The 19,352-nt window shown below is 43.0% G+C and overlaps 1 protein-coding gene across 2 annotated transcripts in view; it reads right to left on the bottom strand.

Moving 5' to 3' along the window:
* Positions 1–19,352, bottom strand: part of DPH6 (diphthamine biosynthesis 6) — a 435,665-nt gene that overhangs the window by 191,025 nt on the left and 225,288 nt on the right. For both annotated transcript variants that reach the window (XM_075065492.1, XM_075065493.1), the window contains exon 12: positions 17,316–17,490. In XM_075065492.1, coding sequence (XP_074921593.1) covers positions 17,316–17,490 — 175 coding nt within the window. The remainder of the gene's footprint in view (positions 1–17,315; positions 17,491–19,352) is intronic.

The raw sequence follows: 19,352 nt of genomic DNA, 5'->3' as shown, positions 1-19,352 counted from the left end.
GAAGCCTGAAGGCAATTTGCATAAAAAGTGATCATGAAATGATAGACATAATGATTCTAAGGAAAGGAAGGAGTGAGAGCCACAGAATAAGGACAATGGACTTACTGGTAGGTAAGGTCTATGGGGAGAAAATCTAAAGGTCTGTCTGCACTAGAAAGTTGCATCAGCGCACCTGCACCAATGCAGCTGTGCCACTGTAGCACATCTCGTGAAGACACTCTAAGCCAACAGGAGAGCATTCTCCCATTGGTTTAATAATTCTACCTCTGCAAGAGGAGGTGGCTATGTCAGCGGGAGAAGCTACATCAGCACTTAGGTCAATATAATCCACACCCATGAGTGACACTGTTATACCAAAGTTATAACTGGATAGTTTACTATCCACTACAGCATTATCTGTCAGGAAAAAAGAAGTTCAGGAGAGCTGGAAGTTTCTTAGAGAGACATTACTAAAGGCATCACACAAAATATCCTGACGTGAAGGAAAGAGAGAAAGAATAGTCAGAGGCCAAAAAGGAATCTTACAAAAAGCGGAAACATGGACAAAATGCTACAGATGAGTACAAAAGAATATCACAAATATGTAGGTACAAAATCAGAAAGGTGAAGGCACAAAATGAATTACACTTAGAAAGGGACATAAAAGGCAATATTAGAAGCAAGAGAAAGATGAAGAAAAGTGATGATATTAAGAAGGCTGAGGTGTTTAATTCCCATTTACCTTTAGTTTTAATAAAAAAGGTTACTGGTGATCAAATACTTAACAAAATGAATATTAACAACAATGGGGAAAGAACACAAGCCAAAATAGGGAAAGAACACGTTAAAGAATATTTAGTTAAGTTAGATATATTCAAATCAGGAAGACCTAACGAAATCCATCCTAGGGTACTTAAAGACCATACTTAAAAGCTTGGTCTGGCAGGACTGTGTCCCTGGTCTGGTACAGATCAATATTTTCATTAATGACTTGAATAACGGAGTGGAGAGCATGCTTAAAAGTTGGAGACAGGTTGGGAGGAGTTCCAGACACTTTGGAGGAGAGGATTAGAATTCAAAATGACAATAATAAATTGGAGAATTGGTCCAAAATCAATTAGATGACATTCAATAAAAACAAGTACAAATTATTACACTGAGGAACATGAATACACAATGGGGAAAAAACTGGCTAGGCCATTGTACTGCTGAAAAGGATCTGGGGGTTATAGTGTATGACCAATTGAATATGTCAATAATGTGATGCAGTTGCAAAAAAGGTTAATGCTCTTTTGAGCTGTATTAAAAGGAGTGTGATATGTAAGACATAGGAAGTAATTGTCCTGCTCTAGTTGACACTGTTGAAGTCTCATCTGGAGTACTCTGTCCAGCTGTGGATGCTGCAGTTTAAGACTATGTCTACACTACAATCTCTGGCTGGGATTCCCCTGCGTGAGCGCATACACTCATGCTAGCTCTCCAAAAAACAGCAGCAATAATACGAAAATACAACCATGTGGTAACAATCCCAGACTTGCCCATCTCTGAAGATCTCCAGCACCCTGCCCCCTGAGATGCTGCCTTATGTCCAGGAATCCTTTCTGGATTATGAGCAAAGCTCTTAAAACTATGAGATTGTTACCAAACGACAAGGAGGGAGGCTGTGGGGTAAAAACAGAGAGCAGTATAAAAACCTATGACAGACAGCAGTCCCGTACTTTCATAAGTACTAAACATCACACACACTGCTTTAAAAGGACTTTCAACAAGAAAAAATAAGGTGGACATTGGCATTTCTTTTGTCATTCTTACAGTGGAATGACAGATTCACCCAAAATTTCTGATCACACTGATCAACAGTTGTCAGCACTAACCATCTTTCACTGGGCTACTGAGGGAATGTCTACACTGCAATTAAAAACCTGTGGCTGGCCCATGGCACCTCACTCAGGCTCACAGGGCTCGGGCTAAGGTTCTTTTTAATTGATGTGTAGATGTTCAGGATCGGGCTGCAGCCCAGACTCTGGGGACCCAGGCTGCAGCCCAAACTCGAATGCCTACATGGCAAATAAACAGCCCGTTGGCCCGAGTCAGCTGGTGCAGGACAGCTGTTGGGTTTTTAACTCACTTTCAGCTTCTGTTTTCTCTTAAAAATGCATCATTTGTACGTTTTTATTGTTCAGATCTGTACGTCTAGGTGTTATGGCTTAGCTTAGTTATCTAGTCAGACAGCTGTTTGATCCATGTTAACATGCTAACTTGGATTCTGATCTTACTTGAATGATTTGCTAATACTATGATCAATATTTGTTGCCATTTTTTCCAACCAGCTGCTGCTTGCCCTGTATCATTCCTCCAATAGATGCAGTGCTTTCCCTGTACTGCCTCACTTCTACAAGGAGGTCTCTAATTTTATACCTTCCTTTGCCTCAATATCGATGCGCAGTACAGTTTTGTGTTACACATAACTAGTATAACATTAACTGAAGAAAAATTCTGTGGAGGACAATTCTGTGTAACTCTCAGAGAACAGATACTACTGTATATGGCATCAGGCATCTATCTTGCGGTTTTAATATGGAACATATTTTTTACCCTTAAAGCTGTTCTTCAGAGTGGCTCACTACTATCCAAGCATCTCCACTATGAAGTATCATTCATTGTAAATACCACTACATATGTTGCAGTCTGACTGATAAATTATATTCAAATTGTAATTTGAGATACTATACAACGGCATGTATCTGTGGAAGACATGAATCAGGCAGTCTTATTTTGCAATGTGAATCTACTTCAAATTTCACATTTGTGGAAGAATTTTTTTTTTTAAATATTCATTGAACTTGCAGATTGCATTCAGCAATAAAAAAAACTACCTCAAGAGATATGTGTCTCCTCGTATTTAACACACAGTAGCAAAATAATTACAATCAGGTAAAATAAGTGATGTTAAATTCTGTAAATGTTGCTAAAATGCTATTTTTAATTTAAAAATATTGGTTCAACATTTAAATATAAAACTTCCGTCTAGCCCTACAGCTCGACGTGCCCCTTTCAAACATGCATTCTATTAAGATTTTGGGCCAGATCCTCAGCTGGCATACATCTGCCAAAGTTCTGCTGAAGTCAATGGAACAAAGCAAATTTATACTAGCTGAGAATCTGACCCTTTGTCTAGAACTGCCATTTATCATGGTGAAAGTAAAATAAATAAAAATATGTATTTGAACTCATATTCATTTTAAGAATTTAGTTCCCCTCTCTGCTAGAATGAGATTGGTGAGGCAAGAGACTCAGGAAAAGGAGAGAAGTGAGAGCTTTAAGATGGTCAAGGCAGTCGGGGCTCATGCTGAGTTTAATTACCATTTTCAACAGTATCAATGGTTCCCTCTGATGTCAGCAACTATCTGTGAAACCCACTGGCAAAGAGTGCTGGTCCACATACATAATGATAACCTACTACTGCTATTATGGTTGTTTATTTTTCACAGAGTTGAATGCCCCACTTGTAAGGGGATATTGCAATTTGCCCTTCTCTCCAGTGAGGGTAAAAAAAGCCCTTTTTTAATCCTTCTTTAAAAGTGGCTAAAATCCACTGCTACTGAGTGCAATATACAACTGACTTTCTTGACAGATGTAACACAGGGCTAAACAGTGGCAAATAATTGGTTTACTGCCTACGAGAAGCAAGACAGAATTAGTAAATTCACATTATCCTAGATTTAAGTACACTTGTACCATATTTACTGAGGCCAGAAGCATAGTCATTACTACAACATAGATGTATATTTTATACTGAAGTTACTGACAGATGAACACTCAGATGGACAGAGGCTTCTGCACCAGTAAAAGATTTGAGCCAAGAAAAATATGTTATCCAAACAATTTTGTCTTCACAAATGGGAAAGTCAGCCACTTTATATCCTACCACAGACTATATCCTACATACTATGAACAGAAGCTTTGGGGTTGATTTTAAAGCATGCAATTTCAAGAAAAGGAATGACTTCTGATTTTGCTATAAATATTTTGAATCAAATTCAGATCCTAACTACATTCTGTAAGTGTTGTTTTGCTTCTGTCAGCCTGGGGTCAGAAGGACACTCTCATGGTATATTTCTAATTTTAACATTTTTTTTCTCATCCTTCAGTTGGCGGGATCCTGCAAGGTTTCTACAGAATTAAATGGATGCTCTTCTTAGTGATTTGTTGAGCCTGTAGTGCAAATACCTGTAATTTGCATGGACTACCTCCACTAAATTTCAGTTGCCAGGACAGTATTTATGCCAATGCACATCAATCACAGCTGCCACATACCCTTGCTGTTACAGTCTTGGGTCTATTCAGAGAAGCATGACAATTTTGTGAAAAAAGGCATGGTGATTTTGTAATATAAACAGAAGTTTGCTAGGAACCATTAAGATCACCTACTTATTTCTACTTGTGACATACTCAAATTAGAACCAAGGTCTCAAAATGTAAAAGGCAAAGGCACTAACACTTTAAAATTACAAGATCCGTAAATTTCTGCTCTTCAAACATGCAGGACTGATCAAAACGTCAGCGTTCCAGGATGATATGCAAAGAATTTTTATCTTTCCCAGTCTACCCCTGTTGTTATACTTATAAAATCAACCCCCCAAACTTTATACATATTGGAAAATAGTCTATTCCAAACCCAATTTTGAAATGCTTTACTAAAATTGTTCTGTCAGCGACTTTACAAAGAACTGAATAACATGTTCTCCCATCTAGCTTCAATAGATTTCCAAACACAGTCAACGAGAAACTTTTCACTTTGTAAAAGGTAGATTCAGAATTATATGGGACCCATATTTGAGCTTAAAATTGACATACTTACAAGGTTAGGTATGTTGCATTGTGCATTTGTGTATTTTTCAGTAAGGTGTTTTCAAGAATAAATTTTAGGGTATATATTTTAGATGCAATATTACACATCTTTGGTAAAATAAAATATTACACATTTTTGGTAAAATAAAATGAAGTTATACTAGAAAAAAGAAGATAATTTTCTGATTGAAATAAGTGAGAGAAAATCTTGTAGGGTTTTTTTGTAGTGAGATTACTGCAAAATAGAGAAAGCAAAAAAGTCAAGGATGCTTAGCATATCAATCAGTGAAGAGAAAGAGAAAATTAATCCTGGGAAACAACCTTTTTGACGATCTTACATCACAGACAAATAGCCTGGTCAACAGCATTTTCAAAGATATGACATCATAGATAAATAGGCCATGCAGCAATGGAACAGCCTTAAAAGAATTTTGACTGAATTTTACAAGTGAGTCTCCACAACCCTTTGAAAGAGCAGAGCATGTGCTTTCTCTTTCATCTTCTGACCAATGTGGTAAGTAAGGGGAAGCAGGATCAGCACCGTATCTTCAATGCATTCTCTTCAGGGAGGCTGGATTAAACATTAGCACTAGCTCTATTCTATTATATACAGTTTCTTAACCTGCCCTTATTATTGTAAGGTATCTAACCACCTTCCAGTAGTGAGGTAAGTGACATGATTAACATCTTAGAGAGAGAAGGTGGGTGAGGTCATATCTTTTATTGAACTAATTTCTGTAATAGACAAGCTTTCAAAATACACAGAGCTCTTCTTCAAGTCTGGGAAAGGTTCTTAGATTGTCCAGCTATGCCAAAGGACAGAAGACACTGGATGTGGTTTAATTAGACTGCAATTTGGTTATTAACTGTCTGGGAGTACCCAGCAAATCAACATATATAGTGCAGGTATTTCCATGATCATTTCAATACATATCTGGTGGACTTCTGTCAGCCCTTTCCCTTTCCCATCATGGTCCCCAGCACACCTGCTGCTGGGAGCTTGCCATCCCTCCACCTTGAATGAGGGTTAAGGTGGGTCATAAAGGGTGGGGGATTGGCTCCCTGCTGTACCAGCCAAAGTAGCCCCAAACCTGCTTTCTTTCTGCTCATTTAATGAATACCTCCTTTAAGTGCTTTACCAATCCATTTATCTGATCACTATATCACTTCGTTATGGAGTAACCTGCACTGGACATCTGCAATCACGGCAACATAATGAGTTGCAACATCACAGCCTAACTCCTGTTCCATGTTTACCCTCAACGAATCCCTCTAGCCTCACGAACCTGCTGTGAGAAAGGTGAAAATCCCTGCACTGCGCCTAGGCCAATCTGATGGTGAGGGAAAATTTCTTCCCAGCCCATCCTTCAAGAAAGGAACGACTAGTGCAGCGCAAACAGTGGTTCCTGACCAAACCTGATATTTCGCCACTTCCATGTGTGGAAGGGTGAGTTCTGCTCCACCTGGTTCAGGTAAAAGAGGGCTTCTCCTACTCAGCATGTACTTATATAACCTTCCTTCTTTTCCGGTTACTCGGAGGGAGGCGGGAAATGGGTCAGTGCGCCCACGCTGACATGTTCTGACACAAAATTACTCTCTCTCTTTCTCTTCCCCTTAAAGAGGTACCTACCTTCATCCAGTAAATCAGACAACAGCCCCCTGCCCCCTTAATGTGTGGTGTAATTAGTGTCACAGCTAAATAGAAGATCATATAGTTCAGCATAAATAATTAACACATATCCTAAGAAACCATGCAAGGTAGAATGGCCCATTAACACCCCTGCAGTCATAGAACAAAAAGGAGGGATAGTGGGCTATAGATTGTTATAATAAGCCATAAATCCAGTTCAATCTTGTATTTAACTAAGACACTCTTAGTACCTTTCCCAGACCAGAAGACGACCTCTGTGCAGGTCAAAAGCTTGTCTCTCTCACCAACAGAAGTTGGTCCAATTAAAGATGTTATCTCATTCACCTTGTCTCTCTAATATTCGAGAATTGACACAAGTACAACAACAATACTGTGTGACTAATATCTGACACATGGGGTTTGTGCTTTCTCTCATCCTCTCCACAGAAGGAGAATAATGTTGACAGTGGAGTGTTTTGTTTTGGAAAATTTTGGTGTGTGTGTGTGTTTAAATGTACATGCTGTTACGTGTTTATGTTAGAGAAGGGAAGTTAAAAAAAATGCTTTGCATTCAAAGTGGAAGGTGGCGAGGTTTGTGGTTGTCCTTAGTTCCAGGTTTAGTTTGTTCCAGAGCTTGGGACCAATACCTGAGAAAGGTCTGTCTCCTGCACAGATGAGCTTTACCCTGGTAGTAGAAAGTTCAAGTGTGCCAGAGGAGTGGAACAGTCAACCATGATCTTCATCACAGAGCTTAAGGCAATTCTTTGGATAGGCCTGGCCCAGGTCATTGAGTGCCTTGAAGATGAGGACCATCCTCTGAACCTCACTTGATATTCTACAGGGAACCAGTGTAGAGGTCCGGGGATAGTTTTGATATGCTCGTGGCAGGCAGTATTGCTAAGAAGTGTTTGGAATTAGTTGGTGCTCTCTAAGGGCTGATGTCTTCGTGTCCACTTATATTGCATTGCTCTAGTTCAGACGGGAGGTACTGAAGACGTATATAACCTCTGCTAGGATGAGCTGGAGTCTCCTAGCCAACCAGAAATGGCAGAAAGTATTGCTTGTGGATGCTAGTGTCGTAGCTTCCTATTCAGATTTGAACCTTAGCGTTCATAACCTGAGAAGCTAGCATGAACCCCTCTACGCTTAATTACCAGCTCAGATTTGATCTCGCTGCCACCAGCCAAAAATTCCAGGGTTTTAGCTCCCTCTGGTCTCCCCAAAACCTTCCCTGGAGGGACCCCAAGACTCAGAGACTCTGAGTCTCACAACAAAGGGAAATAACCCACTTCCCCTACCCTCTTCACCCACCCAACTTTCCTCTCTGGGGCTTAACTCGAGAGTACTGATGCAATCTCTTTACTCTCACAATACAAGAAGCTGTCTCCTCGTATTATCCACAAAGGAGACCAAAGACGCCAACAATACAAGGGAACAGAAATGATTCTATCTCTCTTCCCCTCCCCCCATTCCCTGGTGCCTGCGAGCTTTACCCTCCGTAGATCTAACCCAAAGAGTTTCCCTTCCCCTTCGTTCCTTAGCCTACCAGAGAAAAAAAACTCAAACAGTCTTAAAAAGAAGAAAAACACATGAACATCTGATCTCTGCATAAGTTGACGTACACAGGGCTAATTACTTAAAAGAAATATGATAATCAGCCTTATTCAAAAAGAGATACAATTTAACATTCAGCAACTACACACATGTAAATACAAACAAAACATATAAGCCTATTGTTGCTACCTTTGTACTCACAACTTTGAACTGAAGAATTAGAAGTTGAGAGATAAAAGAAGCCTCTCATAGCCAAGAGACAGACAAAAGACTCAGACCCCAAAATTCCTCCCTGACTTTGAAAAATCCGGTTTCCTGATTCGGTCTCTGGTCAGGTGTTTGGTTCTCTTTGTAACCCTTTACAGGTAGAAAGAAACATTTAACCTTAGCTAATTGTTCTGACATGCCCCCACAAATCACGACAGTGTGAAACTCATGCGGTGATTTCTTTTAACAGAACTTAAGACTAACGATTAAGTATAAATCAATGCACCTTACATCATATACTAGGCAGTAAACTACCCAAGGACTTCTACTATCTTTAAGGACAATTTAACCAGTGTTTATCAGGGACTTCCGGAGATGTGCTCAGCCGCTTTGTTTTTAGAAAGCTCCCTGATGTTCTTGAGATTCAAAATTCAATCTTGGATAGCTAAACTCCACAAAGAGTTTTTTGTTGTTTCCTTTGGCTGTATGAAGCCACCCTTTAGCGACCAGCAATGTCACGTCCTTGTAGCTGAAGGCCCCGTCCCCTGAAACGTATGGCGAGCTATGTCCAGGCGTAACAGACGATAGCATTCCTTTTCGACTGATTGACCACGTGTGTTCCTCTCATAGTTTACTTGCTGGGAACACGACAGATGAAAGTTGTGAGTCGGTCCTTCGCTGATCGAGAACTGTCAGTATACCATGCTGAGATGTCTCAGGTGCGTTACTAGCAGATGGTTTGTCCAACGATCGGGGGCCACTTAGCCCCCAGGATTCAGCCCGTGCCACAGGTCTGGTAAGGCTCCTGACCTCCCTCAGTCCACCACATTTGGCTGGAGTCTATATTTGTAGCATCGGTCAGTGGAGGAGCGGCGAATTTGGCTGTGTGTGGTACAAAAACGCCTTATACTCGGACAAGCATAAGAAGGAATTGGCTCTTTTTCTGACTTGGCAACAGGTGCACTTTTGCAGGATAGCATCCCCTTGGCCGTGCGGGTATTATGAGTATAGCCGCGTCCAAACCTGGATGTCCAGGTAAGTCCCTCTGTTTTGCGCCCTTATTGGAACAGCTTTTTGGCTAAGACAGTTATCCGGCCTACGCTGATGCGCTCAAGACTTTCCCAGGTGTACTAAAATGTTCGGCCAGGAGTTGAAAATCAATGGCCCATTCATCGAGGTCGCACTGAACATATTCGCCCAGTCCTCCGCTAGCGCCATTACCCGCCTCTGGGAAGGATGGCGGAGGCTTTCGCAGCCTGAAAGAAGCACATTAAAATTTACACCCCCGCAATGGGCGAACGATGTGACTTTCCTTGGCAGTCATCTCGATCGGTAACTATGGCCAGTACCCCTTTGGTAAAGTCTATTGTAGAAGATTGAATGCAGGACATCCCCAATCTTCTCCAATACCTTACTCTGATACGTGCTATGATGCTTGTACGGAGCGAACGTACCGCTCTCTACACTATCCATCGCACAGCGTAAATTTCCCCAATCTGATTGGAAGTACCAGAACCTTGGCGATGGCCACTGCACTGTAGTATGGGCAGAATTAACCATCGTGCATGTATGAGTCTCCGTTCTATAGTCAGTTGGGGATACAGAGGGAACCTCCCGGGTAGGTGGCTGTTTAGTTGGCAGTGAGAGCGAAAGCATTCCCTGATCATGGACGTGGTATGGCCTGTCAGTCGTCCTTGGAGATGGGATATCCTAGAAGAAGGGAACGGAGATGTGCATGGGTGAGTGCGCGTAGATAGAGATGGCGAGCAGCTCTTGATTTTGTCGCCATGCAGACAGTGTCGCAAGGGCTAGGCAGAGCTCAGTAGAGTGGCAGAGGTCACCTCTTCCCCGCTCACGAGTGCTTTCTTTTCCCTGTGCAGTCAAGATAGCCAGAACCGTCAAGGGCTCAAGCGGAACTTTCGCCTGCGTTTGGTGTGGCGCTCAGGACGGAGGGTAAGGCCTCGCTCCGTACGAGCTGTCAGAGTGTATGTGCAGGACCTGAAGTCCTGGATACGAAGGAGCTTGCGGGAATTACACATGTACACTTTTGGTTTGTGATGGAACCTGGGAAATGCCTATAAAGGGTACAGTCCCAGTCGCTCTTGGACCGTGATGGCCCTTCCCATGGCTTCATCTTATGGGCCGTTGCCCTCAGAGACCTAACGTGCGATCTCCCTACGTGAGGCACGCTCTTGTCTGTTTATCATACTCAGGCTTTTGTCCTCCGGGTATCTGTAGGTTTTCTAGCAGCGCTAAAGAGTGTCGGAGGGTTTTTGATAGGTTGTCTTACCAAATCCGAATTTGTTCCCGGAGAGGGTGAAACCCCCCATTTGCTTCCAACTGTAATGGCCTTAACCTCGTGGCCGATACAACACATGTTCACAAGTGGGTTGAAAGACCCTTAAACTGGATGTGGCTAACAGCCCTTAATACAGGAATCTCCATACACTAGTCGCCAGCTCCCTTTGGCGTATTTCATTGCACGATTTACGGATCAATGGCCCCAAAGTTCCATCTGAACCTCGCGACCAGCCATTGGTTTGATGGTGCTAAGGGGGTGGAACCAGTATTCACCCCTGTTTCCCACAGGTCTTCAGGTGCCTGCCCAGGAATTAATCCCTGATCTCTGTACAGGATATGGCACCCTACCCTGGCAAAAGTTGCTATGGCGTCTGCTCACACCCCACTTCAGGCTGTTTGCCTAAGCTACTGGCTTCCGCCTCGGTAGCAAAGTCCAAAAAACTCCGTACATACTGCTTCCTCATGGCGTCTTTCTTGGAAGGACCCAGCTTCCACAGGCTACTTGCTGAAAATGGGACCCATTGTGGGAGTGAGCGGAGGGCGGCCTCTTGCCACCAATCTTGGGCTTTCCCACTCTTTGCACATCGCAAGCCGGATATCTTCGCACGTCCTTGCCCCTCCCTCCATGTGGAAGGACTTCCCCTGTCTTTATTCTGTTCACCCCGCATGCCACTGGGATTCATCGGCTAAGCTTAAGCGCTTCCCCGGTACTAGTTGGAACCACCACATTTTTGGACCTGTCCATTCTTCCTGGTTCCACAGAAGTCTTATCTTGCTATAAGGTCCTTTCCTATAAAACGGATCGGGGTAGACAATGCTGAAGGTGGGCGCTCCGTGCTGCAACCCAGCCTTCTTTGAGGCTGTCACTGCTTTCCGTGCTCTCAGTCTGGACTCGCTTTCCCCTGAGCTGGGACACCAGTTCTTCCTCATAGGCCTGCTGGAGTTGTCCCTCTGGAAGTGATGGAGTTGATGGGGTTGTTTCTGGTTGCTGGTGAGACGCCTCTGCATGCTGGTGCCTACCCTGGTGGTATTCACTCACTGCTCTGAGCCTTTGCTTCAGTATGTCATGTCTGTTGCTTCTGCCTTCGGCTCTTGGCCCCCTGGCTGGAGGTTGAAGATTGGTTGCAACTTCTGGCTGCTCGGCTTACTGATCTCTCGTTCGGTCTGGGATGTGATGTGCTGTGGTTTGGTGTCAGCCGTTGGCACGGGCTCCGGTCCACTATCCTCTGCTGCCTCCTCGGGTACCAACCTAGAAACGGGTCTTCTGTGCCGCTCGGAGAACAGAATGGGTCTGGCAACTTGCCTGGCTTGGCTCGCTAACCATTTCGCCACTTCTCTTTGGCCTGCTTCACCTGGTTGGCCAAGTCTTTCCCAGTAGCATGGTAGATGGTAAATTGACTCATAGTGACTTGCAAAAGTCCGCATTCCTCGACCAGCCTTTTGTATCTGAACAGGCACTTCAGCTGTAGGCAAGTCCACAGCTTGTGACTGAGGGGTTAACTGGTCCTTTGGCCTTTGGGTCGATGAGTCTGGATCCATCGATGGAGGTTGTGGATAGCTGACCCTGTGTGCCCCGTGTCTCTCCAATGCGGTAAGCCTTCCTTTCCGCCCACTCTCAATGTTTCCTTCGCTCCACGTGATTGCGAGGCCAGCAGTCTCTCTGCCTGGATCTTTGGTTGATGATGGTTAATGACTTGCACCTGGTGTCTTTGGCAGTTTGCCTCTTATATGTCCCATTATACACTGCTATAGGCATCTTCCAGTCTGACGCGCTCTCGACGTGACTCACTGGAGCTTGGTAAAGGTGGCAGAATAATGTGTCTGATGAGTTCCTTGGTGTCGAGTGTTTTGGGTTGCCTCGTTGTAGGTTTATTTCAGGTGTGCCCCTGGTTTTCATTCCCCTTTACAGATTGCTTTCTTGCTTTCTGCCACTTCATCCATTTATCCAATCCCCACGCCTCAGTGAATTTTATTGGTTTTCCATCTTGGAATGTTACTCCTGTTACTCCTCGGCAACCATCAAGAATGCTCCTTGTTATGAGGAGGTGCAGTTCGTCGGGATAACATTGTTCCTGATACTCAGGCTCTATAACTCTTTCCACGTAGTAGGTGTGTTTGGAAAATGACCATATGTTTCACTTTTATCTCTGAAGGCCCGGGCGATACGGGGTTTCCTCATTCTGTATCTGGCCTGGTGTTTTCACACAGTTTCTAATCGTTCATTTGTCCTTTGGCCTCAGCCGTCGAGCTTCTGCATATGGGTCCATTGAAGGTGTGACTCTCAGCTTACTACCTGTACTGGTCTTCAGAGATCGCTGTACCCAATGCAGGCTCTTTCAAGGTATTCTCTGAGGCCTCTCATGTATCACCTGGCTTGTAAGTTGGAAAAATTTCTTCGTGCGACATAACAAACAAAATATGCGAGGCGGGTTCGATTGGGTTGGTTTGGTGTTAGCTTGTTCTCCTATCAAGTTCCTCCTTTCTCTGTTTTTCCCTCTACTCACCTCTTTTGTTGTTTTTCCTTTTCTGCCCGGTGTTCTCCCTCTCTCTTTGGACCAGTGCGTGCATTTTTGGTGCTTTCTTCGTTTTGTGAAGCAGCGTTTTCCCCGTCTCTTGTTTGTGAAGTTAGGCCCCTCGTCTCTTGCCATCTGTGTCCGTGTAATTTACATACTTTAGAATATAATTGTTATAGCTTCCAGGCTGCACTGCTTCAGGTTATTTCCGTGAGCCATTCACTGGTTCCCTGGCATTTTGTGGTTTGGGTCCCTCTGGTGTTTGTATCGTCTACTCGCTGGCTTTCTGTAGTCTCTGGGACTGCCTAGACACTCCTTTTGTTAACTTCTCTTCTAGGCTAACCTTATGACAAGCCAATTAGATTATCCTAACCCAGGTTTATTCCTACCTGTGTTCGGTGGTGTGGCGGGGTACTTGATCCCAACTTACTCCTGGTGCGGAAAGGGCAGGTGCCTAGTAGGATTTGAGGGCTCGAGTAACGAAGGACCCCTTGAGCAGACAGGGCAAATGTCCCGTTCAACTATCATTGGGACCCTACGCTGAGTAGGGGTGTCAAGAGAGAAAGTTGACCGAGCGAGCAGGCACACAAGGGGGGGCAGAGCGGTGAAGAGCCCCAAGAGAAAAAAAATATTGCATTGCCGTATGAGATACTGTTTAATAACCAAACACCTCTTTCTCTGCCTGCAGGCTGGGTTGAGAAAGGGAGCCGCGTCTAGTGAGAGCATGTTGGGAGAGAGGACAGGGTAGACGCAGAAGGGTCAGGGTGCAGGCTAAAGGAGGTAAGATAGAGAAACAGGGGGACGAGGATAAGGGAGCGAGTGTGACTCGGTGCGGTCAGATGACGCTGGTGGAGCGGGCCGTGGGGGTAAGAGCGGTGTTAGAAGAGGAGATTGGATTGCTGGATTGAAACTGTAATGTGGATGATTTCTTACGCTTCGTCCTCCCTCTGTCGTAGCCTCTTGCTCATGCAGATTTCTAGAACCTTATTGCTTGCAATATGAAGAAAAGCTAAAGCAGCCAGGTGGTCAAGACTCGGGCGCCTAGAGGAGGGTCTGGAGCACACGGCTGCGTGAATGATGGGAAGGGCGGCTGTTACGAGTCAGTATATTTAGATCTCCGTGCTACGGGTGCAGAATCAGAAGAGGTAGAGGAGAGGGGCTTACTCCAGCCGGCTTACTCCCTACTGTCTCCCCCAATCTCTCCTGGGGAAGTGTGCAGGCACAGCCCGACTGAAGGTGCGCTCAGATAGGGAGTTGAAACGGGGAGCAGCAAGAGTAAGGGTGAGTCAGGAGGATGTGCAGAGACAAAGGCGCGACAGAGAGAGAAATGGTAGAAAGATGCATGCCGAGACTTCATCAGCAGGGGTGTGACGATGTAGAGCCCAGGCTGCAGAGGATACTCTCTGCGCGGGATCGCGTGGCGCTGCCCAGGATGGCTAGGGAGAAGGATCGCTCTCGCACGCCACTGTCTCCCCAGGGCTGGGTGAAGCAGCAATGGGCTGCATGTGCAAGGGGTGTCTACTGAGAAGTCAGCGTGATTAGCATACTCCGTTTACATCACCTAAATTACCCAAGCACCATGTCTCCTTCTAAATTGTTTTTTCCCTGCCCCCCCACAATAGAGACAACACCCCATATAAAAAGGGCGAATGCAGAAATGATCTCTATTTCTCTATTTCGCTCACCTCACCATATTATCGCACTACGTATCCTTGTAGAAGCAGCTCTCCGTCTGACCCTCCGTAGTATCTTAACCCATAGAGAATTCCCCAGCTCCTAAACGAGTCCTCCGTCTTTAGAATAATGCCAGCTACCCAGAAGGAAGAAAAACTTGCAAAGGCTTGGTACTTAGAAGATAGACAGAAAGCCAAAGAACAGTCGTAGAACATAAGTGCATCTATTCGCATAAATGAGTTGACAATACGACGCATTGTGAGCTATTACCTTAACAGGAAAATATAAATAATCATGCCTCTATTCCAAAAAGTAGATACCAATTTAAACATTCCAGCAAACTACACACATGTAAATACAAAACAAAACATATAAAAGCCTATTGTTTTGCTACCTTTGTACTCACAACTTTGAAACTGAAGATTAGAAGCTTGAAGATAAAAAGAAGCCTCTCATAGCCAAGAGACAGACAAAAGACTCAGACCCCAAAAATTCCCTCCCTGACTTTGAAAAATCCGGTTTCCTGATTGGTCCTCTGGTCAGGTGTTTGGTTCTCTTTGTGAACCCTTTACAGGTGAAAGAAACATTAACCCTTAGCTATCTGTTTATAACAGCTAGTATGTGAGAGCTTAGCATTACTGAGGGATCTAGGCTACAGACTGAACTGACCAACTGTGGGGATGTACCATCAACTAAAGGAGACTGCACCATGACTGCAAATTCTGTGAAGTACTTACCCTTGCCCTCCAGCATCACCCCTGTTTTGCTTGCGCTTAGCTCCAATCAGCTGTTCTTTATCAATGAACTGATCTCACTCAAGCATGCTGCCATCTTGGTGGTAGTGGTATGGTCGGATGAAGTAAAGCATAAGCATAGCTGTATGTCATCTCCATATTGCTGGCACTGAGTCCATCTTGTGTTATCAGTTCAACTAGTGGTCTCATGTCAATTTTGAAAAGGACCAGAGAAAGAACGGATTCTTTTGGGACCACAAGTGGGGGTCTAGTAGAGGGGGTGCAGTTTCCAATCTCTTCTCTTCCGATGCATCTCTCCAGGAAGAACTTGAATAATTTAAACCTTTGGACTCTGCCATTTCTTTCAGGCAGTAGCCTATGGTTGACTATCAGATGTTGCAGAGATTTCTGAGGATGAAATTGGATGTCCATCATCTATCCATTGGCAGCAGGAGATCATCCATCAGTATTACTAAAGAAGTTTTGATCCTATGTACTGGTCCGAATCCAGATTGTGCCAGGTCTAGGATATTCACTTAGTTCAGCACCTGTGCACTACAGTCTGAATGTGGTTGCCCTAGTACGGGTGCAAAATGACTGTATGGTTCTTTGCATTTTCTCATTTGAATAAACCAGGCAGAGCCAGCCAAAGCATGACCCACAGTGTTTAAAATGGAGTGAAGAAAAGGTCCACCAAAGCAACTTCCTACTCTTGACAAATGAACCTTCTTTAAATAGATAAACAAAGATAAATGATGGGTTATATGTGATAACCACCCTGTATGTCCTTCCTGGGTGAGTTCACCTGATCTCTAGCCTAAGCCACACCGAAATGTAGCTAACACCGCACAAAACAAAACATTGTTGCAGTAGTATAATAATAGGTTTGTTTGCAAATCAGAAGACAACTCAGAAGAATTACAATATATGAAATAAAATATTGTGTAAGTTACAGATAGGGTGACCAGATGTCCCGATATTATAGGGACAGTCCTGATATTTGGGGCTTTTTTATATATGGGCTCCTATTACCCCCACCCCCGTCCCGATTTTTCTCACACGCTATCTGGTCACTCTAGTTACAGATCCTCCTACTAGTAATAGCATAGTATGTACTAGATCTTCTTTCTGTTGTACAGACAGAAGGGTGGAGAGAAAAGTGCATACAAATTCTCTTTTGCAAGGTTAAAGACAAGACTTTTCCCTATTACTCAGGCATTAGGAGTTGGGAAGTGGGCTGCCTAGTTACTCTTTCAGATTTGTTAAGCATCATATCATGTCCCGTCTACTTTGTCTTAAATATAGGTTTTAAAAATACTAAATACTTCAACAGTCTTGATTTGCTTTTATGTACTGCAATACTAATATCTAGAGCCTCATAAGGGAATTTACTTACATGTGTTAAAGCATTGATTTCCTAAGAAAAAGTATAAACTTCTTGTCTTTGAACATAAAAAAAATAAAAGGCCCTGAAATGTTTTCAATGAATAGTTAAATTTCAGAAAGCATATGGAAATATACATACACTATAATTACTTACTGTTATAATTATAGTGTACAACCTCAATATACTAGTTTTGCACAGAGTGTTGCTCTGAAAGAAATAATTGTCCTTAGCCCTGCCTGATGATCACAGAGTGAAAGGTTTGATAAACTACAGCAAAGGAACTGAAAAAGTGTCATACACAGAGGTTTTAAAACTTTAAATGTATATACTCATATTTTTCATTTTTTGTAGTTTTTTTAAAAATCATATTAAAAAAAGTCACAAGCTTTTTTTTTTTCCCTTCTATGCAGATTAAAATAAATGAAAAGAGCTGATAACTTTGTTAACTGGTAAATAGTTCATATACAGTAACAAAGATTGCTTACCTTGACGGACTGACTATAAGGTCCTATGTTAGCAGGTGCCCAGTGAGAAATGCTCTGTACATGCATGATTTGTTTTTGGTAACAGTGCACATCACTGATCGTACCGTCACACTTATGTGCAAGGCAATCCATCCAAAAGAGTACTCCATTAAGCAATGGGGCTTCTACACATACTCTGAAAACACAAATAATTAAAGATTATACGATTATCTTACATACGCATAGAAATATAAGGCTGGAAGGGACCTTGAGAGATCATCAAGTACAGCCTCCTGCACTGAGGCAGGACCAAGTAAACCTAGACCACTCTTGACAGGTGTTTGTCCAACCTGTTCATTCATTTATAAATATATGCGTGTGTGTGTCATATTATATAGATAATGATTTAGCCTACTGAAAACAAGCCACTAAAAAGAGCTAGTAAGAGAGCAGCATCTCAGAGCCTATATCTATTGAAGAAGAATTAAGTCTGCAGTCCACACATAAAGAGGTGACATTTTACTCTCAGCAGAAATTCAACAGAAAATGACTTGTAAATGCTTGTTCTTAGGAAGTATCTTATAATACAGCCTTGTAAAATTCTATTCAGGAAAAGTAATTTTTTTTGACCACAGGCAAGCAAAACATTTCCTCTTTCTGCCCACCACCCCTCCATTATCATCATCATAAGGATGGGTGAGTAGATTTTCTGCTTGGGCTGCTAAATTTTCAAGATAATTTTGCAAATTTATTGTACCCTCGGGTCTGTGCTCCTAGCATATTACTAGCGAGAACTCCCATAGCCAGGTCTCTGTGCATAATGAAATTATGCGGCCATGCATTTTTCTTTTGACCAAAATGCAGCACAAGTCTTCTTGTGCTACATAAATACTCTTAAAAAGTGATTTTCCTGCATCCTCCCAGCTTGTAACCCTTTTTCCTGTTCTTTTATAAGCTCCACATGAAGGGATAGGGGATTGTATGGCTAGCTATGCAAATGAGGGAGCAAAAGATATGCAATAGCATGAGAAGCAGAAGAGGATGAAGCAGGAGGAGGGACTGTACTTAAAATATACTGAAGTGGAGAACTATTCTTGTGCAGCTTTACGAGCTGTACAGTAGGAATAGAACCTGCCATGTTCTCCTCTTAGGCTATGCAGAAAGAGAACGCCATGTCTTTGTGGATTAGTAACCCTGGATGGCTGCCTGCATCTCCTAGAAGCCTCTCCCCACTCCCTTTTATGCAGTGCTTTAGCCTCTTCTGGTACTGCCCATTCCCAACTACTTTATTTCAGGAGCCGCACTAAGTAATTAAATTATTTCATAATTAATTTACATGGCTGCATAATTCTGAGTTTATCAGAGATCTCAGTGCTCTTATGCTACCTGAGTCAGGACCTCAATAAATAATTTAGGTCTAAATGATCACATCATACACAGTGTGTTGTCTATAGATTTAAAATTTCACAGCAGCTAACCAGTTCCATGTGAGGTGGCTCATTGTGAGCCAGGCAAGGGCAACAGTACGTAATGGAGCTAACCATCCATTGGAACAGAAAACATAACAAATAAAGTAATGCAAATAATTCTCCAACCATGCAGGGAAGGTGGGTGGGGGACTGTGGATCTGTTATAAGATACATTATCCCAAATACACCTATTATTCTTTACATTCTTGTTTCCAGTGCTGTTGCAGCTGTGTTGGTCCCAGGATATGAGAGACGCAAGGTGGGTGTGGTAATATCTTTTATTGGACCCACTTCTGTTGGTGAAAGAGACAAGATTTTGAGCTTGCACAGAGCTCTTTTTCTGTGTAAGCTTGAAAGCTTGTCTTTCTCACCAACAGAACCAGGTTCAACAAAACTATTACCTCACCCACCTTCTCTTTCTGTAATTCTTTAAGTAATTTTTGTTTTTATTCCTCGTGAGAGTTGTCACCCCCTTGTGGACTACAAACACAATTTCCTTTCAGTAGCTTCAGGTCCTGAGTTAATTCAGGATTTTCTTCTAATTCTTGGGGCTTGATTGAACCATAAGGCTCTGCACTGAGTATAGGGC

This window comes from Chelonoidis abingdonii, chromosome 4 (assembly GCF_003597395.2).
Source record: "Chelonoidis abingdonii isolate Lonesome George chromosome 4, CheloAbing_2.0, whole genome shotgun sequence".
Taxonomy (NCBI): Eukaryota; Metazoa; Chordata; order Testudines; family Testudinidae; genus Chelonoidis; species Chelonoidis abingdonii.
Note: the sequence above shows the minus strand (reverse complement) of the source record. Positions and strands in the feature narration are given on the sequence as shown.